Source organism: Anabrus simplex, chromosome 3, assembly GCF_040414725.1.
Source record: "Anabrus simplex isolate iqAnaSimp1 chromosome 3, ASM4041472v1, whole genome shotgun sequence".
NCBI lineage: Eukaryota > Metazoa > Arthropoda > Insecta > Orthoptera > Tettigoniidae > Anabrus > Anabrus simplex.
In genome coordinates, this window is record NC_090267.1 from 68286459 (window position 1) to 68313259 (window position 26801).

General features: G+C 37.9%; 1 protein-coding gene across 1 annotated transcript in view; it reads right to left on the reverse strand.

Annotated features, from left to right (window-relative positions):
- Nup54 (nuclear pore complex protein Nup54) overlaps nt 1-26801 on the reverse strand; it is a 140183-nt gene that overhangs the window by 10834 nt on the left and 102548 nt on the right. The window contains exons 6-7 of the mRNA XM_067144108.2: nt 6912-7054; nt 3427-3959 (exon numbers count right to left, since the gene is read on the reverse strand). Of these exons, the coding sequence (XP_067000209.2) occupies nt 3427-3959; nt 6912-7054 (676 nt within the window). The remainder of the gene's footprint in view (nt 1-3426; nt 3960-6911; nt 7055-26801) is intronic.

Genomic DNA, 26801 nt, shown 5'->3' on the forward strand with positions numbered 1-26801 from the left:
GAAAGGGGGATAAATTATTTCTGAGAAATCCGAAGATAATATTCTGAGAATTCACGCCGCCTTGTGTATCCTTTTGAACACTTCATACACTTAGATTTAAAAATCAACAAAAAATCGTAATTTGTGGTGTGTGATTCGTAAAGGCGTAATTATGATGGGTAATTCGTAATTATTACGATTGAATCGTAATAGTTGGCATCTCTGCAGTCTGGGGGCCTAAGACAAGGCTCTCCCTTCCCATGGGTAAATATGCCACTGTTTTCCAGGCCGAAGTATACGCAATACTGGCCTGTGCTGTATATATATGGAACATGCCTGGACATAGAAGATGCATCACTATTTGCAGCGATAGCCAGGTAGCGTTAAAAGCACTATGCGCAGTTAAAACAACATCAAAAATGGTATGGGAATGCCAAAGGATGTTAGATGAGCTGCGTGAACCTCAGTTACTCTATTATGGGTCCCGGGGCACATAGGTATCAGTGGAAATGAAGAAGCTGATAACAAGGCTCAAAAGTTCCTTTCATAGGACCAGAGCTCTTCCTGGGAGTGTCACTCCGAAGCGTGAAACTGGTAATATCCCAGTGGACAAACCAGTTTCACTCAGACATTTGGAAGAGGTTAACCATAGCAAGGCAGGCACGTGAACTTGTCAAAGGGCCTAGCCAAAGTTATAAAAAGGTCCTGATAAATTTGAATAGGACCAGAATGCAAATGGTAGTTGGACTGTTGACAGGCCACAATACCTTACAGAGACACCTACACATCATGAAAATCAGTCAGGATCTGATGTGTAGAAGATGCGGTAGGGAGGAAGAGACCTCCGCGCATGTGTTATGTCAGTGCGAGGCTCTTGCAAGCACTAGAAATCGATACCTTGGCTCACATTTCGTGAGCCTGGAAGACATCAGGAATGCCAACATCCGGACACTGGTATCCTTTATAGGAGCACTAGGGCTGGACTAGGCAAACCCGTTTAAGGGACACAAAGGGTCTTCACAGACCTACGTGTGGAGCCCTGCGAAGGCAGGGCTCACCCATTCTTTATCTATCTATCTTTCTTAAAACAATGTAATTCCATTGTCCTGAATTTTATTTTATCCACATTTATTTGTCGAATTACTGGCCAGTTTCTGGAATGACAGTTATCTGTAGATGTGTAGTTATCAGTGACTTGATGATACATTTAAAATCAGTTTCTGAAACAACAGTTATCGGCTTCTTCACAGTTATCTGCGCAATGACTAGTAATTGCAGCTAGTGCTGTAGTTACCTCTATGTTAGAACCGATTCCAACAAATACCGATATGAGGCGCCACTCACTGTTTCGTACAAGGTCTTATATTAGTTTCGTAAACATTAGTAAGTGATAATGAACAGGTTACAATATATTCACAGTCATTCATTGAAGTGTTAACATGCTTGGATGTGCTAGAGTCGACAATATTTCGGTCAGTACGTTTACTTCCAAGTTATCACCGGCTTTAGTTACTGATTCCTCTCGTATGGTGTCATTTGTCCTAGCTGTTTCGGTTACAATCTCCTCGGAGCATGACACCTCTACCGTAGATATATCTTTCAATATGGGAAATTAATCATAAAATAAAATAGAACTTGAATCATATGGATTTTCATGAGGCTCAAATCTTTCATCAGGCTTTGAATGATGAGTCCCGCCAACAGTTAGTGAACACCCCACCTGAAATTATGGAGTATTTACCATTAATATTTACATTTGTATTAAATTATAAATATCTTAGGTACCGGTATGCATGTAATATAAGCACGCTGAATAATAAATACCGATTTTGCATTGCTTTTTTAAATGTTATTATATCCTTTAACCGGTGACGTGAGGTCTCATAGACTCCCAATAAACATAAAACATCTGGACTTCTTTAATTAAAAATCTTGCAGAGAGCTATAGTTTATGTTACCTTCTTATCTGTGTCAACAACACACATCACACCCTGGGTCAGGGTTAGCTCGCTATGTTCGACTGAAATTCTCAAGTGGACTTCATGTCAGTAGTTACGAGAGTATTTTTGACAGTGCATGTTGCATGGTCAGTGTAGGTAAAACATACTTGTAATTGCAGTGTACTTGTATAATTTTCTTCACGACAATGATCAACGTGAAATTTAAGACGATGTCTACATACTGTGAATAAGAAAGAAGGGGAAATATATGTCATTTTTGAAATATTAGATCGTTCGTATATTCATATTATGAGAGATTAGTACAGGCTGAATCAGACTGTATTTGCTTTACGTCGCACAGACACAGATAGGTCTTATGGCGACGATGGGACAGGGAAGGGCTAGAAGTGGGAAGGAAGCAGCCGTGGCTTCAATTAAGGTACAGCCCCAGCATTTGCCTGGTGTGAAAATGGGAAACCACGGAAAACCATCTTCAGGGCTGCCGACAGAGGGGTTCGAACCTACTATCTCCCGAATACTGTATACCGGCCGCACTTAAGCGACTGCAACTATCGAGTTCGGTGAATCAGATTGAGATGACCGCGTACACGTTTGCCAACCAGTTTTCATTATAGAAAACTTCTGCCAGTAAAAGTAAACATTTGCAGAGAGACTACTATTGGGAGGACGGGAGATACTAAACATGACAATATCTGTACTGTTTGTTACCGGGGCTTATAAATCTGGATTTAAGTTTCCGGAAACTCATTAAAGTTAACAGCGCAGTTAAGTTGCAAGCGTATTTAGGTAACTCACAGGTAACTGTGGTGTACCAGAAACCGGCCATACAACTGTTAAATCTGAAGTCTGTTGAATTGAGAGTTTACTGTATTATCATTTTCAGATGTAGGGCAAAATACATTTATCATAAGGGTTTGCTAAAAATAAAAATAAATTAATGGCCTAGTAACCTATTACACAATTAAAACAATTGTTGACAGAATGATGCTTCAGTGTAAGATGTCAAACATCTACGGCATTAGGTCTAGTATTTTAATAGATATGTTCCGACTACATAAAGAATGGGGACGTTGGATGAAGAAATTTAAAGAACTGAAACTGAAGGGCTCACTGGGACTACATTATTATGAATACCACTACTATCACAAAAATTACACAAGGAAGATGAAGAGGAGCTAGGCAACACTGAACTGGTGGTTGCTGTTTTATAACTGGATTATTTGCCACTCTTAAAAGAAGTCCAACCCTTTGAAGAATGAAGGTATTGAATACAATATATATATATATATATATATATATATATCATTTTTTTTAAATAAGGGAGGGCCGTAAGAGGTGTGGCAAAATAAAAGACTCCCTAGGACTTACAAATCCAAGATTGACACACTATGCTCCCTGGTGGCTACATTTAGTTCTGAGCTGTATAGTAGTCAACCGTCTCTGGAGGAAGGGAAACATACTACAAAAAGAATTCCACAACACTCACCTTAAACTGATTCGGAGCATTAATTTGCATTTGAAGTGTCTCAAGCTGGCTCCGCAGAGACTCCTCCTCTGGCTGCAGGGCCAAGCCCACCTTGCGGGAAATCTCTTGCTTCACCAGCACCTGCAACACCCGATGTTCCAACTCCACAAACCGACGTCGATATTCGGCGATCTTGGCAGCCGTGTTGGAATGCTGGCGCTGCAAATTGGCAATGTCTTCTGATACTTGGTCTAGGAACGCTTGATGCAGTTGAGTCTCGTGTTCCTGACACTTCATACGCCACCGCACTTCTTCAAACCCTACCATTGGAACAGGAATGTATTTCTTAGGGTTCGGGTTGTCCAGGCGAGCCTGTTTCCACAGACGTGGGTCAATTCCAGCAGGTGGTTTGTCCAGGTACTCATCCAGCTGATCCTTGTCAGGTTTAATCTGTGGGTACACATTCTCAACACCCAGCGATGTCAGTTGCTGTTTCTGTGTTGGCTGAAGTAAGTATGTAGCCAAGTCCGTAGCAGCTATACGCTTCGACTGACCTAAAAACAAAGAGCTAGAATTAGGTCTTTCTTTTTCTTTGGCTAGTAGTTTAACATCGCACTAACACATCGAAGGTTTTCAGCGACAATGGGATAGGAAAGGGCTAGGAGTGGGAAAGAAGTGGCTGTGGCCTTAATTAAGGTACAGCCACAGAATTTGCCTGGTTTGAAAATGAGAAACCATGCAAAACCATATTCAGGGCTACCAACAGTGGGATTCAAACCCACTATCTCCCTAATGCAAGCTGATAGCTAAGTGATCCAAACTGCACAGCCACTTGCTTGGTCTAGAATTACCATAGTTCAAAACATGACTATGAGTGAAGGTCTGATCTTAATGTTAATGGCTGTCATGCAGAAAAAGCTTTATGCTATGCTGAAAGCTATGAGAATGCCTGTTACTGACTAATATTAATAGCAGAAATGGTACACAGTTATGCTGAACAACTAAGATCAACAAACTTCCTATAAACAACAAGCTGAAATACTCAACAGCAATGAATATTTTGTTGTTGCACATTACTTTTCATTTCACCTTTTAAAAAAATATTCTGTCTTCAAGAAGAGTCTTTCTATTCTGTAGTTGTCATTCACAGGCAGAGTGAAACAACTGAAAGGATATGACTTGTGTCAGGAACTTATCAGTCATGGGCTAATCTAGTCCTGGAGGGGATGAGAGAAGAATCCTAGAGCTCATGGAGTGATAGGTAATAGCTTAGCAGTGCATTTAGAGACTATTTTCTTGGAAATGTGCATTATAGGACTTTGAAACATGGTTTTCTGAGTCTCTGAGCAACCCCTACCAGTTTTATTGTTTACATAACAAGAATTTAAATATTTTTTAAGGTTTGTCTATGACAATTTTGGTACACATGCCCAAAATTGCCAAAATATCACAGGGCATCTAGGGATGGGTCCTAAAATCTTAAGTATGCAAAATTTTGTTGTGATCGGTGGAACAGAATGAATGAATGAATGAATGAATGAATGAATGAATGACTAATTAAATACATCTTTATTATAGATTGTCATGCCTTTCAGCATTCAGTCTGTCAGCCTCTGTGAATACATTAAACGCAAGCACAATCCTCTATTTGTAACTAACTATGTGTTCTCGTTTAGTTCCATACGGTAGCTCTCAGATTATTACAAACCGAGTCTAACCATTGTTGTCTTGGCTCCCCTCTACTTCTGTTACCCTCCATGACTTGTAGGTAATTTAACCTCCTCCATTTGCCTCACACGGCCCCAACACTGAAGCCATTTTACCGTACAGCTTCATAAAACAAAACAAAACAAACAAACAAACAAACAAACAAACAAACAAACAAACAAACAAACAAACAAACAAACATACATACATACATACATTTAACATTGACAGAACATCTGATTCATTCTATGAATGTAAGACATCACAATCATGAAATGTGATAAAATCAAAAAGACTACTATGACTTTCTTTGAGTGACAAATCTTCCGATCATACTAAATTTTGAATTGTATTGACAAAGTGGACCTTGACATAATTAATAATGGAAATGACGATAACTGCAAATAAACTGAACCAATTTTGTGTATATTTGATGCATATTGTAAATGTAAATAAAATTTTTAAATGTGAAAATTCCGTGAATAATTTACATAGGCCTACCTGAATTTTTTTTCCAGTCTTTTTTGTAAAAAAAAAAAAGGGTTAATTATGCAAGAAAATATGATAGAGATTAAAGTCAAAGTTATTTCTCAACCACAGACAAAACTTAGTACCTTGGTGTCATAATTTAAATGAATGCGAACATGACTCAAATGATCGACAAGAACAGACCTCCATCTGAGGGGCCGGGACCCAGGCCACTATCATGGCTTCTCATGGACTGGGACTTCTAGCATCAACTGATACTTCTAGAATGGTGTTTGGAACTTCATAAATTGGACTAGAACTTCTAGTATGTTAGCTGGAGCTTCATGGCGAATGGTCTGTGGTATTTTTTGGTAATTGGAGCTTCATTGAGACTTGTGTTTGAATATTACAGAGTTCTAACCCCAGGTTGGAGCAGAAGTCTGCTCAAGATCAGCTGTAATACACAACATAAAATCACTCTTCCAAACTTCACTATTTATTCACAATAAATACAAATCTGAAAATAGTCGCTCATAATTAAAAAAAAAAACCTCTCTCTGTACCTAGATCCAATAATAGACTGCACACTCCATACAGATCCGTATTTCATGTTCAAGCTAGCTCACATGATTTTCCTGGTACAATATATTCTTTCGATTTCTTCATCATCTGTTGAACTAGCAGGCATATAGACCTGCACTACTGTGATGGACATTGACCTGGTGTCTATCTCAACAACAATAATCTGTTCAATATGTTGGTCATAGTAGCTTACCCGTTGCCCTATTTTCTTATTCATTATTAAACCAACTCCAGCATTTCCCCGGTTTGATTTTGTGTTGATAACTCTGTAGTCGTCTGTCCAAATATCCTGCTTATCCTGCCAACGTACTTCATTTATACCAACTACATCTAACTTCAGCCTGGAGATAATTCAGAATAGCAAAATTGTTTCCAATTCAAATTGTAACAAGATTGAATATGTGGTTCAAATCAGTTTTGTTGCTTGACGATGCTTGTTTAAATCTCTACTGGAAGAATGTGGTTTCCTTTTCAACCTTCGGAACATAAGGGCAAGAGATAATTATTCTCTTACAGTATACCAGAAGAAATTGCCATTTCTAAAGGAACATGAGAGATATTTGAAAAAGATATCTGAAAACTTGAGTCAATGTCTACCAAGGACTCAATAGAATAGTCACACCTTGTCTGAAATATCAAATGGCAACAATCTGATTTATTTCATTTTGTTATTTCTTCCATTCCATTTCTGCCAATATAGAACCATCACTATGAAACAGACCTAACTGCTAATAAAAGTATGTACTTACCTGTGGGCCCCTTTTCTTGAACATAGATGATAACTTGAGTTTTGTTCTCTGACATAGGTTTAATCACCTCCACAGTAATTGTAAGATTTGGCTTATTGCCAAGGATAGTATTTAAGCTTGAGATGAGCTGTGCCTGCTGTGTTCTGAAAATTAAATAATACTGAAGTAAGTTCAAGAATAAAAATGTTTACAATACTTGCAACATTTAAAATTTTTTTTAAAAAAAAGCTTCTAAATCAAATCTTGGACTGACACCATGGGGAAGAGAGGGAGGCTGACCACAATCTGGATCCGAGTAGTTAAAACTACTATGAGAGAAGGAAACATGCAGACAAATTTCTGGCAAGAAGTATGTATGATTAAGCTCTTGGATCTTACAGGGATTTGGTTGTTTCAGAAAAGATTCCCGTCTTCCTATTGAATCCTGGTGGTGATTTTGGTAGAGATTTTCCTATCTCCAGTTTAAATACTTCTAAAATGCTGGAAATGATCAGTTTTTCCCCTTTACTCCATCCATGCCTTCGCATCCAACGTAAATCACTTTTTATTTTATGCATTGGGTTCTTATTTCGTCATGTTGCAACAGAACCATTACAGGGTAGTTTTTCCCTTTTCTTACTAACAAAGAAAGTTCAATTTAACCTGGCAGGCTTGATCTTCAAACACGAATATATTAATTTCTGTTGGATGCGTCGTAACAATTGTTTATGGTATAAGCAGACACATACCGTTTCAATTTTATCAAGAACAACAACTTAAGACCCATGAAGGGCGTTTGGTTTATGAAAGTCGCATACATGCCACACAACAATACTTGATAATTGTTAATCAGCTTAATATTAATACCATAAATGAACTCTTTACAGGACAAACTGGACATAACATGAACGATATTCAAGTTTGAACTTTTAATATGTTTTATTGTATTGTTTTTAACCAGTTTTATGTTAGGGCAATTTTTTTTAAATAAGGTCTATTACATGCATGTGATTTTAATCGGTAAACTGAAGAAGAGAACATTAATGAATTCTCGAAACATGTACTTAGAGATATTTATGTATTTGATGTATTAGATTTTGAATTGTATTGACAAGGCAGGCCTTTAAATAACTAATAACAGTGATGTAGGTCAATATGGACTATTGGTGGCCATTATGGTAAAGATTATAGATAATGAACCATTTATATGTTTAACGTTGTATCAAGAAAAACAACTCACAAATAGAAGTTTCACCAGAACATTGATTTGATATTTAGAAATTTCATGATCCGTATTGAAGTGGGATTACAATAATTAAAATTAAGAGGGTTCCTACTATTCAATACAAAGATATTTATTAACGTGAATGCGTCACATATCGTTCACATGAGGTACTGATTTCGGCACTAAACTTGTGCCATCATCAGCCAATAAGGCAAATCGGACAAACACAATATAACTTTAAAACAACTTTAAAACACACTATAACACCTGCACAGATGAATATGAAATAAAATATGGTACATGATCATGTTGCATTTCAGTTTAAAATCCATTAAAATGATGATGCCTCCGTTGTTGTATACACATGGTGGTTTGTCCAGCTTGTATATGTCTTTAGTTTTATTAAATCTGTTACAATTATGCTACGGCGTTTAATATCATATGAAGTTAACACTGTGCGTTCTGTAGTTTGGTTCCGAGAAATAAACATGCATATGATGAACTTGGTTAGATCTACAGAATTAATTCCCACTTTAATATGGGTTTTGGAACCTGGGGAAGAAATGAAAAGTTGAATTAGGTAAAAGATAGGAAGGAAAGTTAAAAAGAAAAGTCTAGAAAAGACGAGAGACGACTAGAAACGAACTCACCTTGAGCAGCCTGAGTGATCGGCGGACGGAGCTGGACTAATGGATGCGATCATGAGATTAAGGGGAGAGGCAGAGGGGAGGAGAGGGAAGGGGTAAAGGCGGAGCAACTGTCACAGAGCTAAGGTGGAGCAGAAGGATGTGGTGGTGGGGGTAAATGACGTGGATATATACTGCGTATGCTTTGAAAGATCGAATCGTTTTTAGGCGGTCTAATATTTCTTAACCATTAATTAAGAGATCGTAAAGAATATTACATTTTTCGGAAATTTCATTTAAGTTATAGTTAGGGTTGAAATATTGATAGCAATGAATGAAACAATTTTCGACAATTTCCATGATTGGCCCTTTGTTCGCTATTTGAAGTATCTCAAAATCATGTTCTATATCAGTGAACTTATGATTAGAGTCGTGAATGTGTTGGCCTATAGCAGAAAACTTGTTATATCTTACTGCGTTGACATGCTCTGAATATCGGGTTGTGAAGCTGCGTCCTGTTTGTCCCACGTAAGAGGCGCTGCAGTCGATGCATTTGAATCTATAAATTCCGGATTTAGAAATTCTGTTAGAGGTGTTGACTGATGTTGAATTGTGTATAATTTCTGAAGTCCTATTATTAGTTTAACAGATTTAAAAAAATCTAAAGGCATATACAAGCTGGACAAACCACCATGTGTATACAACAACAGAGGCATCGTAATTTTAATGGATTTTAAACTGAAATGCAACATCATCATGTACCATATTTATTTCATACTCATCTGTCCAGGTGTTATAGTGTGTTTTAAAGTTGTTTTAAAGTTATATTGTGTTTGCCCGATTTGCCTTATTGGCTGATGATGGCACAAGTTTAGTGTCGAAACTAGTACCTCATGTGAACGATATGCGATCCATTAACGTTAAGAAATAACTTGTATTGAGTAGGAGGAACCCTCTTAATTTCAATTATTGTAATCCCACTTCAATACGGATCATGAAATTTCTAAATATCAATGGACAGTGTCCAGTATTCGGGAGATAGTAGGTTCGAACCCCACTGTCGGCAGCCCTGAAAATGGTTTTCCGTGGTTTCCCATTTTCACACCAGGCAAATGCTGGGGCTGTACCTTAATTAAGGCCACGGCCGCTTCCTTCCCACTCCTACCCCTTTCCTCTCCCATCGTCGCCATAAGACCTATCTGTGTCGGTGCGACGTAAAGCAACTAGCAAAAAAAATCAATGAAAATGCCTACCAGGCAAAGAAAAAAGCCTATCAATATATGGGTTTAAAAATTAAAGTTGCCAAATTGGGCAAAGATATTAGCTTCTTGAAACAATGCATTATACACAATTTAACACTGAACTTTCTCAAAAGAACTATCAAAAAACATCGTTCCGCACCACATTCCGCCCGAGCCCAACAAAAAACGAACAAAATTTGGTTGAAAAATGAACTTTGTTTTTTATATAGAAAAAATCGTTTTTAAACAATAAACTTTACGAGACTCACCTTGAAGCAGCCAATCTGCTTCCTGACATTCAATGGAATTTATTTCTAAATCAGATTAATAATAAACTGTTTAACATACTCTCACAAAAACAGTTTACGTTACGAGAAGAAATTAGCTGCATTAAAAATGAACAGAACTACATCAAAAACTCAGCCCAAAGAGACCAGTTTGCAAAGAAACTTAATCAAGAATTTCCATCCTCCTGTAGTCAATCTTTCGAACGTAATTTTAACCATGGAAGAAACCACCATTTTAACGAAAGGCCCAAAGCATAATTGGCCCAATACGAACAAAATAAACACAGCCACTAACTTGATTATTGAGTCGGAAGCTACAATCAATAAAATGCCGCTAGAAGATCAAGATGAAATTAGATTTAAAGTAAAAAGAAAACTAGATAAGATGTTCAGTTCTAATAACGTAAATAAAAGAAATCCCCCTAACAATTCTAATGTCAATAGTTTTACCTTCGAACATAAACAAATCGCGGAACTTAAAAATAAAATTAAAAATAACGATCTAATTGTCACAAAAGCGGATAAAGGAAATACTACAGTTATCATGGACAAAACTAATTACATTTCTAAAACCAAACAATTTTTTAACAATAGCATGTTTACAACAATCAATCAAGATCCTACACAGAAAATACAGCGACAATTAAAACAAACATCAAAGAATATATCTTTTCTTTTTACAGATCAAGGAAAATCTAAACTATTAAATATGAATCCAGGTTTACGCACAGTTAAAGCCCTCCCTAAAATACATAAAATTGACATTCCTATCCGGCCCATTATTAACTATAAACCCAGCCCTCTATATAAATTGCACAATAAGTTCAACGATATTTAACTAAGAACTATCAATTTCTCTCTAAAAAAATCCATCAAAAACACCACCGAACTAATTGAAAAAATGAAGTCATTTAATGTACAACCCAACCATACCCTTCATTCTTTCGACATAGTAAATATGTATCCAAGCATACCCACAACCAAACTTTTCTCCATTATTGAAAATAACTTAAACAAACAGAGCTCTCTCAGAAAATTAGAAATACAAGATTTTATTTCTCTTCTGAAATTGGTCATCAACAATAATTTCTTTAAATTTGATGAAACCATCTAACAACAAAATGGACTGGCCATGGGATCACTCGCATCGGGAATTCAAGCGGACATTTATTTAGACTTTATGGAATATAAAAAAATAAATAGTAACCCTTTTCCAAACATCCTAATGTGGGCCAGATATGTAGAAGACACATTTGTTATAATGGATAAAGAAATCAAGAATGCAACCTCTACCCTGCAAGAACTAAACAACATTGACCCCCCTCACATCAAATTTACGCTTGAGTCCGAAAATAATAAAGTAATTAATTTTCTGGATTTAACTATTCTCAGATATCCATCTGCTCTTTCATATAGAATCTTCAGAAAACAGACACAAACTGCCAATACTATTCGTCAAGATTCCATACACTCCCAAACACACAAACATGCAGTGTATAATAGCAAGGTTCATCGTGCATTCACGATACCTATGTCCAAAAAAAGACCTCAATAGCAAACTCAACACTATAAGAGCTATTGCCAAATTTAACGGTTACAACAGATCATTTATAGAACAGATAATCAATAAATTTAAACACTGGCCTAAGACTATTCTCACAAAAGAAAAACCTAAAACTACCGTTTCATCTACTTTTACATTCATGACAGTGTCCATCAAATCACCTATCTCTTTCGAAAACATAATGTAAAAATTTTCTTCAGAACTAATAATAGGACTTCAGAAATTATACACAATTCAATATCAGTCAACACCTCTAACAGAATTTCTAAATCCAGAATCTATAGATTCAAGTGCATCGACTGCAGCGCCTCTTACGTGGGACAAACAGGACGCAGCTTCACAACCCGATATTCAGAGCATGTCAACGCAGTAAGATATAACAAGTTTCTGCTATAGGCCAACACATTCACGACTAATCGTAAGTTCACTGATATAGAACATGATTTTGAAATACTTCAAATAGCAAACAAAGGGCCAATCACGAACATTGTTGAAAATTAATTCATTCATTGCGATCAATATTTCAACCCTAACTATAACTTAAATGAAATTTCCGAAAAATATAATATTCTTTACGATCTCTTAATTAATGGTTAAGAAATATTAGACCGCCTAAAAACGATTCGATCTTTCAAAGCATACGCAGTATATATCCACGTCATTTACCCCCACTACCACATCCTTCCGCTCCACCTCAGCTCCGTGACAGTTGGTCCGCTTCTACCCCTTCCCTCTCCTCCCTTCCGCCTTGCCCCTTAACCTCATGATCGCATCCATCAGTCCAGCTTCGTCCGCCGATCACTCAGGGTGCTCAAGGTGAGTTCGTTTCTAGTCGTCTCTCGTCTCTTCTAGACTTTTCTTTTTAACTTTCCTTCCTATCTTTTGCCTAATTCAACTTTTCATTTCTTCCCCAAGTTCATCATATGCATGTTTATTTCTCGGAACCAAACTACAGAACACACATAGTGTTAACTTCATATGACATTAAAATCCGCAGCATAATTTTAACAGATTTAAAAAAACTAAAGACATATACAAGCTGGACAAACCATCATGTGTATACAACAATGGAGGCATCGTCATTTTAATGGATTTTAAACTGAAATGCACCATCATCATGTACCATATTTTATTTCATATTCATCTGTGCAGGTGTTATAGTGTGTTTTAAAGTTATATTGTATTTGCCCAATTTGCCTTATTGGCTGATGGCACACGTTTAGTGCCGAAACTAGTACCTCATGTGAACGATATGTGACTCATTCACATTAATAAATATCTTTCTATTGAATAGGAGGAACCCTCTTAATTTCAATTATTGTAGAACATTGATTGCTACAAGGAGTAGTGAAGAATATGGATTTAGCAAACAGAACAAATGCATTACATGGCACTTATTGGATTTGTCTCTTAAATAACTGCACACATAGCAAAACAAATCTGGTGAATTTGTGCAACCTCTGAAAGCCATAATATCCACTATCACCAACAATAAAAAGAAGCAAATGAAAATGTTCAGCTTTGTATGAAAAATAACGAAAAACAATGAAAACAATTTTTGATGAACACTGTTACATGAAAAAATAAAACTAATATTTTCAAAAACTGACGTGATAAAGCAAAACTGTTTTTGGATATGAAATCAGCATGAAAAACTGCAATAAAAACAGTAAACATCATGCCAGATATCTACCCCTCGTAAATCAGTGGTATCAGGAGTGTGGGAGGATAGAGCAGAAGTAAGCTAATGGCGAGCTGTAGTGTCTGTCATAGCACCATTATAGCAGTGTGTGACAGCTGACAAGTAAAAGACGATACCATATTTTCTCACATAATTAACGCCCTTACATATTTTACGCATCCCAGTCAGGACCAAAGTGGAGAAAAAGAAATGTTCACGTGTTTGAAGCATCCACTTCTTGGAACATCCATCACGAGCATCGGATACGTTTTGAAATAAAGATGTCAGTTACTTTCCATTGTAAAACCGGTCATTCCAAATACTGGGCAACGTACTGTTATCAGCCGGTAGGAAATACCACTGCACTAGTTTACTGACAGAATCAGCACAGAAGCGACTAGTGACGCTCTATTCCAGTCTGGTACAAACATATTTCACAAGTGTTTTGGGTAGGGGCAAATACAGTAGAGACAATACGCGACACTCAGCGAGTATCGAGGGACAGCGATTACAGCTCTGTCTAGCGGAGTGACCTGGAGTGACTGATTCTGTCATAAGAGCACGTGTATTAGTTTCTGAAGTTTTTGGCGTTATTTATGCGTTTGCATTAAGTTGATATAAGTAAATAGTAGCGTGTGTCATTCCTTTATAGCTCATGGAAGATAGGAAACTTAAAAGGGTCCACCTTTTCAATACAAATATAGTTTATTTACAACATATATTTACAACAATAAACAATATATTTACAACAATAAACTAACATTTTTGCATTGAAAAGGTGGACCCCTTTAAGTTTCCTATCTTCCATTCTCAGTTCAATACGGACAAAAATGAAATTCTTAGATTTATAGCTCATGTCAATATGAGTGGAAAGATAGGTGCTGAGTTTGGCTGCAATAACTAAGAAATACAGTAGGATTCGCGGTCTTTCTTCCGTTTCCCGCGTGACAAGAAAATGAAAGTAAATACTGTGTTTGCATATATTCTTCCAGTTACAAAGGGATTTTTATCACAATCAATCACAATCAGCCTGTTTTATCAATCTGATGTGGCCTCGAAGTCTGAAACTTAGGTAAGTATTTAGGAGTTGCCTCTACTTCCAGCGATCTTGAGCGATGTTTTGCCAATTAACTCCGGCGATTTTACGGATGTCCTTGTCCCAGCGATCCAGTGGCCTTCCTCGGGGTCTCAGTTTATTTCTTGGACTCCATTCGAGAACAACCTTGGTCCATCTGTCATCCCTTCTTCGGGCCACGTCTTGCCCATTGCCACTTCAAGGTTGAAATTCTCGTTATGATGTCAACGACATTTGTGACTGCTCTTATGTCATGGGCCCTCTTTCTATCTCTTCTGGTAAACCCAAGCATAGACCTCTCCATTCCTCTCTCAGCAGTTCTTAGTTTCCGTTTAGTGAACTCATTCATTGTCCAGGTCTCACAGGCATAGGTCATGACAGGGAGAATGTATTGGTCATGAACTTGCTTCTTTAAGTTTACTGACATGTTGGACTTGAAGACGGTTGAATATCGTCCAAATGCCTGCCATCCTAATTTGATTCTCTGGAAAATTTCTTGACTTATATCTCCTTTCATGTTGATTTGTTAGCCAAGGTAGATGTATTCACCAACATTTTCAATAGTTATTCCCTCTATCACTACATTTTCTGAAGTTGCCCACTTGTTATGCATGACCTTTGTCTTGGACAGATTAATCTTGAGGCTACTTGCTGACAAACTAGTATAAGATCGCGTACTTGTGATTGCAGTTCTTCCACATCGTTAGCCAACAATACTATATTGTCCGCAAATCTCAAGTGATTCAGCCTCCTCCCATTGATTTTGATGCCTCGATCTTTCCATTGAATTTTGGACATTGCCATTTCTAAAACAGCAGAGAAGAGCTTTGGTGAGATGGGGCCACCTTGTTTTACACCACGTTGAATGGGAAAATCTTCAGTTGTTTCACTGACACTAACAAAGGCAAAAGATGATTCGTATATGTCCTTGAGTATGTTGATGTAGGCTGTTTCTACTCCCTGTTCAGCTAATGCCAAAAGGACATGTGAGTGGTTAACAGAATCAAATGCCTTTTCGAAATCAACAAATGCTAAGCAGAGGGGCAGTTGGTATTCATTCATTCGGCTGATTACTTCCCATAGAGCAAGTATGTGGTCAATGGTGCTAAAACCACTTATTTAAAGTTAAAAACTGCGGAAACCCGCCTGTTCGATGGGTTAGGCTGCGTCAAGAGTTGAGCTGATTCTGTTAGTCAGGACCTTGGTAGACTTTGTACAGGATGGCCAATAGGCTGATAGGATTCTACCTTTTTTTTTTTTTTTTTTCAGGATGATCTTTGCTTTGTTCCAAGATTTGGGAATCGATCCTCGTTGGAGAAAAGAAGTAAACATTTCAGCCAAATAATTTCCGGTCGCCTCCCCAGCAAGTTTCAGAACACTAACTGTTAGTCCGTCATCTCCTGCAGCTGTATCCTTTTTCATATTATCTATAGCGCTTTTGACTTTGGAAGGTAGGACATCTGGAACACGTGAAGTTGAACCAAGGACGGGCATAGTTTCTTCAGTTTTGCTGTATAATGAACTATAGAAGTTTCTAATGAATTTTAGCAGTTCATCTTTATCAGTTATTCTGCCATTTTCACCATCCATTGCTATTATTTGTGCCTTGCCTATGATTAGCAATCATTTAGCTGACCTTAAACTCCCTTTATTCTCAAGGCTGGATCTTAGTATCTCTTCACTATGCTTCTTTACATCTGCTTTCATGTTTTTCCTCAATGACTTACATAGCTCGGTGTACTCTTATCCTATCAGTGTTGGTGTCAGTTTTCATCTCTCTCCTCTCTTAAAATACAATAAGCATATTTTATTGTATTAGTGCAGCAGTTAACCTTCAATACCGATGTGTTGTAGGTGTGATCTCTGGGTTTTGATTTAATTCAGGAAAATGCACATGCATATGTGTGTGGCTGGTTGTGATCCAAGTTACCCCATTTGGAATGCCGTAATGCGTTGTCAAGCACTGAAGAAAATATGGGTGATTTAAGAAATGTACATATTTTGTTGAAACAATATGATGATGCAAATTTGCTTTACCCTAATGTAATGGCAAGTACTGCTCATAGGGAAATTTTGAATGTTTTTGCGGCTAAATTTAAAGATTTACTTGCTGTTAGTAGGCTTCAAGTTAAAAGGGAAATTGTCCAGATCTTAAATGTAAATTCATTGAATCATGTGTGTAAGAAATGTGCCGATATTTTTATTGACAAGTGTCCTAATGTGATGATACAATGCTTTTAAATGAGAAAAAAGACAAATCTAGCCGTGGAAGTTCAAGCAGGTAAGCAACGGGAAACTACCTCACTCCTCATTTCCCTAGTACGCCTCTTCAGTGATGCCTAGGCCATCTATGACAGCTCATGGCGGAACTGTTGAGGATCCAACCAGCCTTGGGGCTGATGACTAAACATACATACATGCTACAGCTAAAAAAGTAATGCATAAATGAAAGATCAAGCCCTTTCACAGCAGTCCATTTCACATCTTGATTATATGTCTAATTTCAGTCTTAAAATAATAACCTGTTAAATAATTCTTCATTCATTTATCCAGAACTGCTTTAGCAACTTTGAAGTTAATATTTTAGTAACACTTTCTTTTCTCGACATAATTTTTCTATCCATTTCCGTATATACATTTCCATTGATATTTGAATTTAGCGCGAATTTCCAGGTCACGCCACTAGGAGCGCCACTTGCGAATTGTCTCCCATTTTAACAAGGCTAAATCCGGAAGTGTCGCGTATTGTCTCTACTGTATTTGGTAGAGGATATGCATTTTCTGTGATCTCAAAGTTGTTTGTTACTACAAAGTGAGCAATTACGAGGGTAATCCCAAAAATAAGGTCTCCTATTTTTTTTTTTATAAATAAAGAACTCTATTCGTGTGGCTGTTGGTCACAATATTGTGAAGAGTGTTTCTCACACTCGCATATGAATATGCGCACGCCTCGCTGAGGCACTGTCTTGGCTTGGTAGCCGTTGAGAATGGAGCTCCCGTTGGATGTTACCCCCAAGTGCGAAGTGCACGCAGTTATTCGGCTTTTTAACACAAAAGGTACTGAACCGATTGAAATACATCGCCAATTGACGGAAGTGTAGGGCGAGTTGTACATGGATGTCAAAAATGTTCGTAAGTGGTGTAGAGTGTTTGCAGCCTGTTGGACTGAAATTCAGAATGAACGAAGGAGCGGGAGACCGTGAATTTCTGTCGAGACAGTCGAGAAGGTTGAGCAAATAATGCGTGAAAATCGGTGGATCACCCTGGATGATCTCTGCACTGTGGTTCCTGAGGTTTCCCGAAGCGCCGCTCACAGAATTTTAACGGAGAAGTTGAAATGTCGGAAGGTGTGCGCAAGATGGGTGCCACGCATGCTCACTGAAGACCACATGTGGCAATGAGTTGATTCTTCCCATGCATTTCTTCAACGCTTTGCAGCCGAACAGGACAACGTTTCGGACTTGACTGTCACGGGTGACGAAACATGGGCGTTGCACTTTACACCTGAGACCAAGCAACAATCACGCCAGTGGCGGCACCCCTCTTTGCCAAAGCTGCAGAAATTCAAGCAAACACAGTTTGCCAGAAAAGTCATGACAACTGTGTTTTGGGATCCAAAAAGACTATTGTTGGTCGACTTTATGCCTGCTGGGACCACAATTAACGCTGACAGGTACTCTGAGACCCTGAAAAAACTCAGCCGGGCAATTCAGAACCGGAGAAGAGGAATGTTGAGCAAGGGCGCATTCTCCGTGACAACGCTCGCCTGCACGTCGCCTGGCAAACCATTGCTCTCCTGCAACAGTTTCAGTGGAACATCACCCACCCACCCTATAGTCCCGACTTGGCACCCAGTGACTATCACTTGTTCTCTAAGTTGAAAGAGCATTTGGCTGGAAAGCGATTCAGCACTGACGAGGTGAAAGATGAGGTTCAAACTTCCTGAATAGCATGGCAGCGAGCTGGTATGACATGGGCATACAAGAACTGTCACAGCGTCTACAAAAATGCATCAACCAAAATGATGATTATGTAGAAAAATAGCGAAATGTTCAAGCTGTAAAATGATGTACACCATTGCAGAAATAAACAGGTCTATATATATATATATATATATATATTTATATATATTCATTTACGGCCATTAGAGACCACGTTAGATAACAATTACATGTTTCTGGAAGCCTTCCTTACAGCCCAGAACTTCAGCATCCTCTCTCTGGCAGCCTGTCTTCTTTCGTCCGTCCACCCACGGTTAAGTTTTGGTTCATCATGGAATCCCTGAAATCTGTCGATCACTGACCTAAACTTTGTTCGGTTTGAGATGTCTTCCGAATTTAGTCCCACCTGTCTGAGATCCTTTCTCACCTCCCTGAACCATTTGTCCGACACTTTAGGTCTGCTGTCTAGTATTGTGAAAATCCTTTTCGTTAGTCTCTTCTCATCCATTCTAAATAAATGCCCATAGAATTTAAGTCTCCGTTTTCTCATGGACTCAGTTAGCCTTTCATTGTTCGGTAAAGTTCTTCCCTTCCTCGCAGCCTATACTGTCCATCCACAATCTTTGGACCCATTATTTTGCGAAGGCTCTTTCTTTCAAATTTCTCAGCTTCTCTCAGTCCCGCTTTTCCTGTCATTTGGAGGCATTCACTAGCATACAGACATTCCGTTTTAATCACTGTATTGTAGTGCCTTAGTTTAGCTCGTCTGGAGATGGTTTTCTTCTTGTATATAGGATATGTCCTACGAAAAGCCGCAGCCATTTTCTCCTGTCTGGTGTTGTTTGCTTCTCTTTCATTTGTTTTCAATTACACTATTTCACCCAAATACTTAAAGCTATCAACTCTTTCTATTTTACCGTGTTCTGTCTTCAGGTACCGAGGGGCTGTTTTGATGTTTGTTATATATTTAGTTTTCTCGAAAGAAATCTGTAGTCCTGCTTTTTCTGCTTGTAGTTTTAGTACATTCAGCTGTTCTATTGCTGTGTCAGTATTCCTAGATAGTAGCGCAACGTCATCAGCAAAGGCAAGGCAATTAATCATGACACCACTTTTTGACCCTCCAATGTATACTTGGTTAAGTAATCCTTTTCTGTCCAGTTCTTTTTCCCACTCCCGGATAATCTTCTCCAACACACAGTTGAAAAGAATTGGTGACAATCCATCACCCTGCCTGACTCCTGTTTTAATTTCGAACTGCTTGGAGTTCTCTCCCATGAACTTAACTTTCGAATGTGTCCCAGTTAAAGTCTGCTTAATAATTGCTGTTGTTTTGGCGTCAATTCCAAATTCCACTAATATATTGAATAGCACTTCCCTGTCGACTGAATCATACGCCTTTTTAAAGTCTACAAAAATGACTACCAGATCCTTTGAGAGATGATTCTCTAGTACACGTTTCAGACTCCAGATTTGATCAACGCATGATCTTCCCGTCCTAAATCCTGCTTGATACTCACCTAGTTGGTGATCCACTTGTTCCACAAGTCTCCTCTGTAGTGCTTTAGAGAGTGTCTTATAAGTAGACCTGGGATTTTAGGCTCTAAAAAAATTAGGCGCCTAAAATAGGCTTTTAAAACAAGTAAATAGGCTTTTAAAAGAGAAAATAGGCACTTAAAATATGTTTTAAAAATATGTGGATAGGCAGGAAATAGACTTTAAAATGTTACAATATACACTTAAACTGTAACGTGATACTTTTTTACTTTAACAAACGTGGTATCCCTGTTCTTAACCAAAATAACTACAAAATTAAGACAGAATAAAAAAATTTATCAAAAACAATATAAAAAGTCATGTGTCAAAAAAGTTATGGATTATAGGATATATCATTATCAGTACTGATCTAAAATCTTAATACTAAAACCACTGAACACAATTACAGCACTGTAGGCATCCAATAACGGTGTAAACGCGAATGGAGTATATGAGGAACATTCCTACTGTAATTTCATTCGTAGTTTGCTTTAGAATACATAACAATAGTCTTCTCCAAATTTTCCACAGTCAGGCTGTGTCTTTTGTCTGTTAAAATCATTTTGAAAGCAGGAAAAGAGCACTGCACACTCACAGATGTTAGAGGGGCATAGGAAAATTTACCTACATTTTTCAATTCAATTTCACTTGGCAAGTCTACCTTTCCCCATCCATTACCTGATGTACCCTTTTCAGCACTGAATAACCTGGGTTCTTCTGCAGTACACTAGACCACTTATTTCTCATTTTATCCCCTACATTACCCCTAGCATTTTGTATATTATTCTCAGCTTCCTCAAATACAGAAAATTGCTGTTCGAGACTGTTTACTTTTTCCTCCATTTTTGTAATGGTGACTGGAAGAAATGAAAAATTTGGCTGAATATACGCAATGTCTCTCTGAACACTGGAACAATCATTTAACAGCTCTTTGACAGACAACACACATGCAGAGTTGTCCGTTAAAGGCAAATTGTCTATCACAGTCATGATTTTTTCAAGATGTTGTGCATAATACAGGGCAGCTTCCATCCAGGAACCCCAAAATGGGTGATGATTGGCTGTGGTGGAAGGGGAATAGAGGGGAGTTCCTCTCGAAAGATGGCTATTCTTGATGGAGCCTTACAGAACACTTTCTTCATTGCTGAAATGAGAGTATTTACTGCAGGAAACTCGGCCATAAATGTTTCTGCGAGTCTGTGCAAGGCATGGGCCATGCAAGTAACATGAATTAAAGAAGGATAGAAAATTTTGAGGAGAGGTGCAGTGGCAATCATGTAGGAAGCAGCATCGGAGACAAGGAGCAGGACTTTAGAATCATCAACACTCCCAGGATACAACAGTTGCAACCCCTTGTTGATGAAGTATGCAATGCTTTGACTATTGACTTTCTCAAGCTGTTTAGAGCAAAGAAGGTAAGCGGTAGATGCCTGATTGGGTTCCAGTTTTCCTACTATAAGGTTAGCAATGTACCTGCCCACAGAGTCGGTGGTTTCATCCACGCACAACCATATGCAAGACTCCCCAATATCCTCCCTGATTGACAAAATGACCTCATTGTAACAAATGTGCTGCTTGGTGTATTTCTGTAAAAAAAAAAAAAAAAAAAAATCCTCTGAAAACCGGATTATGCACAGCATTCCAGGGGATATTCGCTGCAACTAGGGCTTTACACATATCAGCATAGAAACTATTATGGGTTGTAGGAGACATAGTTTGTGTGAGCAGAGTCTGTCTAATGTTACTTTTCATGGCTGCTTTCGCTTTGTGACTGGCAGTATCTGCATGCTGAAGATGGCATCTTTTCTCATATGAAATCTAAAACACAATAAAGTGATGTCAATTAGAGACTAAGATGAGGAATAGAAAAGGTGAGCTATTGAATAAAATTTGTAATTTTGAACTATTTAAATTAAGCCATTATTACTCTAAAGTTAATTGAGAACAAGGAGACTATAGTCCCCGAAGGGCCTTGGCTTTCAATAACGGTTGCTGCCCAGCTCATGGCCTGCAGATATTGGATGGCATGTGGTCAGCACAATACATCCCTCAGCCGTATTGCCTTGCCTCCGTGACCCCTGCCCGCTGTAGCTTCTCAATTGTCCTCACGATGCTGGGTCAACACCGTTCCAGACCTCATAGATTTCTAAATTACTGCCGATACTGGAAATCAAACCCAGGTCGCCTGGACTAGGTCTCTACAATTAATTAGAGGAGCCAATATCAAAACCTTAGTTTTAGATTAATATGAAATTTACGATATATGCACATACCTGTTTATTGCAGTACTGGTAGAAAATAACCTTGCCATCAAAAGTCATCCCTGGAAATTGTACAAGCCATTGTTGTATATGCACACTCTTAGATGATTTTGTTTGAGCCGTGATGAACTATATTCACTTAAACAGATGTTCTTTCGCTGGCGACTTGACACAGTATGTCTCTTCTTACTACCTGCTCCTTGTTCTTCCTAGATAATCCTCCCCCTCACCCCATCACTCAACACAGTACGTCCTTTACTACCTGCTCCTTGTTCTTCCTAGATAATCCTCCCCCTCACCCCGTCACAGTACGTCCTTTACTACCTGCTCCTTGTTCTTCCTAGATAATCCTCCCCCTCACCCCGTCACTCGACACAGTACGTCCTTTACTACCTGCTCCTTGTTCTTCCTAGATAATCCTCCCTCTCAACCTGTCACTCGACACAGTACGTCCTTTACTACCTGTTCCCTCCACCCTTCACTGAGCATTCCTTTGGTGACAGTTGTCTGGGAAGAGCACATTTCTGTGAAAAACCCACCCTCTGCTGTTCTGCTCGTTCCAGGGATGTCCATTGTGTGATTGTAAAAAATACAGAAGTTGAATTTTATTTTAAATGTAGAAAATAGGCATTTTTAGGCACTAAAATAGTAAAATAGGCTCTAAAGGTCCAAATAGGCATTTTAGGGCACTATAAAACTCTATTAATGTAAGGGATTTATCATGAAACGTCAAGATATTTTTAAAAAAATCATGTTATTTTGTAAGGAACGAAATAGGCATTTGCCTTAAAATCCCAGGTCTACTTATAAGTTACAGGTGTGATGGAAATGCCGCGGTAGTTGTTAGGATCTGCTCTATCACCTTTTTTGTGTAGAGGATGAATGATAGCATTTTTCCAATCTTCAGGGATTACCTCCATTTCCCATATCTTTTCCATTTCTCGCCTTAAAACTGTTATTGTTATTTTTGGGATTACCTTCATATTCGAGTAATACTGCATCATAAACTCACAGTGATCAGCTACGCTGAAATATACGGGAATAGGGCAGTGGGCCGCAAGTATTCTGTGTCCGAATGCAATGTGCATTACCGTGGTGATAGAGAAGTGCACTTCAAGCGACCAACAAGTCTCACAAAGCAATTCACGGACCAAAAAGTTTCTGAAAATTGAGGAGGATATACTTAAATACATGATTTTGTTACGCAAAGTTGGACATGCCGTTTCTCACGAAATGCTGTATTTTAAAGGATGAGAAACAGCTGCTGCACATGGAAACAGTGTCTCGGATTTGAAGGTTAGTCGAGATTGGATTATTCATTTTATGAAGAGATGTGGACTTTATCTTCGATGAAGAACTACAATATGCCAAAAAATACAGTATGATTTCATGTAATTTTCATCCATTTGTGATGGAGAAGCGTTAAGAAGATGAGGACAATAATTTCATCAATTTTTTAGACATTACAATCACCAGGACTTTAAACAATTTCGATTTCCAGATTCACTGAAAACCTTCATTCACTCCCACAACCATAAAACAAAATTCTCTTCACCCACAATCACACAAACAAGCCTCGTTTTACAGTTTAGTATACAGAGCATTAAAAATTCCCATGTCAACCGTCAATTTTAAAAAAGAAATAAATACCATAAAAGAAATAGCTGTTTTCAATGGATACAATCCCTCAATCGTACAGAAAATAATCAATAAAGTGAAATTGAAATTGGTCATGAACCTCTCCCCAATAATAATTAATAAGCCTAAATATGCATCTTTCACCTACATTAACCCCATTATACATCAAATCACTACCCTTTTAAAAAAACATGATATTAAGGTAGCCTATAAGACCCATAATTCTAATCAAAAGCTGTTTTTCAACCACAATAAGATAAACTTGGACAACAATAAATTTTCGGGCTCTGGCATTTATAGACTGAAATGTTCTGAATGTAACAGTTCATATATCGGTCAAACTGGTAGAAGTTTTGCAATTAGATATGCAGAACATTTCAATGCCCAAAAGCGCAATAAACACTCAGCCATGAGCATCCATATGAAAGACACTGGACATAGTTTTACCACAATCAAACAGGATCTCAAAATTTTAAAAAGACTAGATAAAGGCAGGCTCATGACCGAGTTCGAAAACTTATACATTTTTTTGCACCAAAAATATAATAAGAATAAAAATTTAAATGATCCAATAGACAACCGAAGTCCTCTTTACGAACAATTAATATTTTCGCTCAATAGTTTAAATCTGAAAGACAAAAGACTTGTTAACGTCCTCAAAACAAGCTCTCCAAGCACCCCCACTAAGCCACTCAACTCATCGCGCCCCTATTCTCCCTCCAATACACACAACTCCTCCCCAAGCGCCAATCACATGCCCACAGCTCCGCCTTCTCAAATCCACTCCCCTCCTCTAAGACGTCACATGTACAACACGAGGAGCAGGACATTAAGAAGTAAGTATTAATAACCACCTAATCGATACTTTATTAATGCCTCAGGCAAAATTGAATAAAATTAAAACTTACAGGACATGTTTCGACCACTTAGTGGTCCTCTTCAGCTGTATAAATAAAGAACTGAAAAGAAAAACATTATGACAATAAGCACAAATAAAAGTTCTTTGGAGACTCCTTTGATAAAAATGGAGGTCATCAGAATAGGTCATCTTGCCTCTCGTTCTTGTTTGGAAAAGATGTTTATTCTGCGCTGTCTAGAGGGTCTGTTTTTGAGCGCGACCTGGTGAAGTAACGATGTGGTACAGTTTAAACATTTAAAAAAAAGAAATGTAGTAATTACATTCTTATTTAAATGGGACCGGTTTCGACCCTAGTCCAGGTCATCGTCAGCCGTAAAAACAAGTAGGCAAAATCACACAATGTTTATGAATATTGGAGAAATGGGTCAGTTTCACACTCTGTCAGGCACAAAGTCACAACACTATCAAATAATATATGAAGATTATAAATAAACTTGAAGTCGCAGACGAATATATTTGTAGAAGCAAACCGCCAGTTCCCGGTGATCAGCGCGGCACATTCAAGGTCATGCGCTGCGGTCTCGAACGCCAAAGTAGAGTGGAGAATGTCTTGAAGGTCCAAAAACATTGTTTTTTCAAGTCAACTGTTTTCCAAGAACTTAGCAGGAGCACAAGTTCTCATTCAATTATACTGATTTGCGTCGTATATTTTTTATATACGTACTTAACTTCCCGCAACCGAGACAAATATTGGACCTTCAAGACATTCTCCACTCTACTTTGGCGTTCGAGACCGCAGCGCATGACCTTGAATGTGCCGCGCTGATCACCGGGAACTGGCGGTTTGCTTCTACAAATCTATTCGTCTGCGACTTCAAGTTTATTTATAATCTTCATATATTATTTGATAGTGTTGTGACTTTGTGCCTGACAGAGTGTGAAACTGACCCATTTCTCCAATATTCATAAACATTGTGTGATTTCGCCTACTTGTTTTTACGGCTGACGATGACCTGGACTAGGGTCGAAACCGGTCCCATTTAAATAAGAATGTAATTACTACATTTCTTTCTTTTATGTATTGAATTGGTCGAACTTCAATTATTTAATTTTTAATGTTAATAATTTCAATACGGAACAATGAAATTTTTATCTGTAAGTGGTAGAGTTTGACAGTTCATGGAAAGCTCTGGAGAGAAGGGAAGTGTTTTATCGTCATCTAAAATAACATGTGAGGGAGGAGGGAGACTGGGCTGTGCTTCTGCAATGTCGTGTTTGATTATATTTCTTGTTCGTCTAGTCTGTTTCATGTCTACCCATTCTAAGTATTTGCTAATATTCTCATATAAGATGTTTTTATGCTCGTTTTCGTTGAGATTCTCTTCACCGTTTTCCAATTTATCAAGAACGATGTGGATGTTTTCCAGGTTGTTCATAAGATTACCTTTATTAATCATACAGATAATTTGAAGGTCCTGTTTTATATTGGTGAATTTGTGGTTGGACTCTTTCATATGGGATCCCATGGCAGAGAATCTTTTGTATCTTTCAGCATTGACGTGTTCTTGATATCTAATTGAGAAGTTCCTTCCAGAGTGTCCCACGTAAGTTTTTTTACATTGAGCACAAGTCAGCTTATAAATACCCGATTCCTGGAATTCGTTATCTTTAAGTTTATTAGCTTTATTATGACTAAAGAATCTATGTTTCGTGTTGTTGTTTGTAGAGAAGGCTACCTTGGTATTGTGTTTCTTCAATAAGTTGGTGATTTCGTAAATCTTCGGGTTATTAAAGGTGAATTTTACATATCCTTTTTCTTTTTCTGAATGCTGTTTAAGTTTAATTTGTTGTTGGTATTTGCATTTAGTGATGATTTTATTGATGAATTTCAAACTGAAACCATTATGTAGAGCCTGTTGACGAATGAAAGAAAGTTCCTTTTTTCTGTCTGTTTCTGTTAGCGGAATTTCAAAGGCTCTG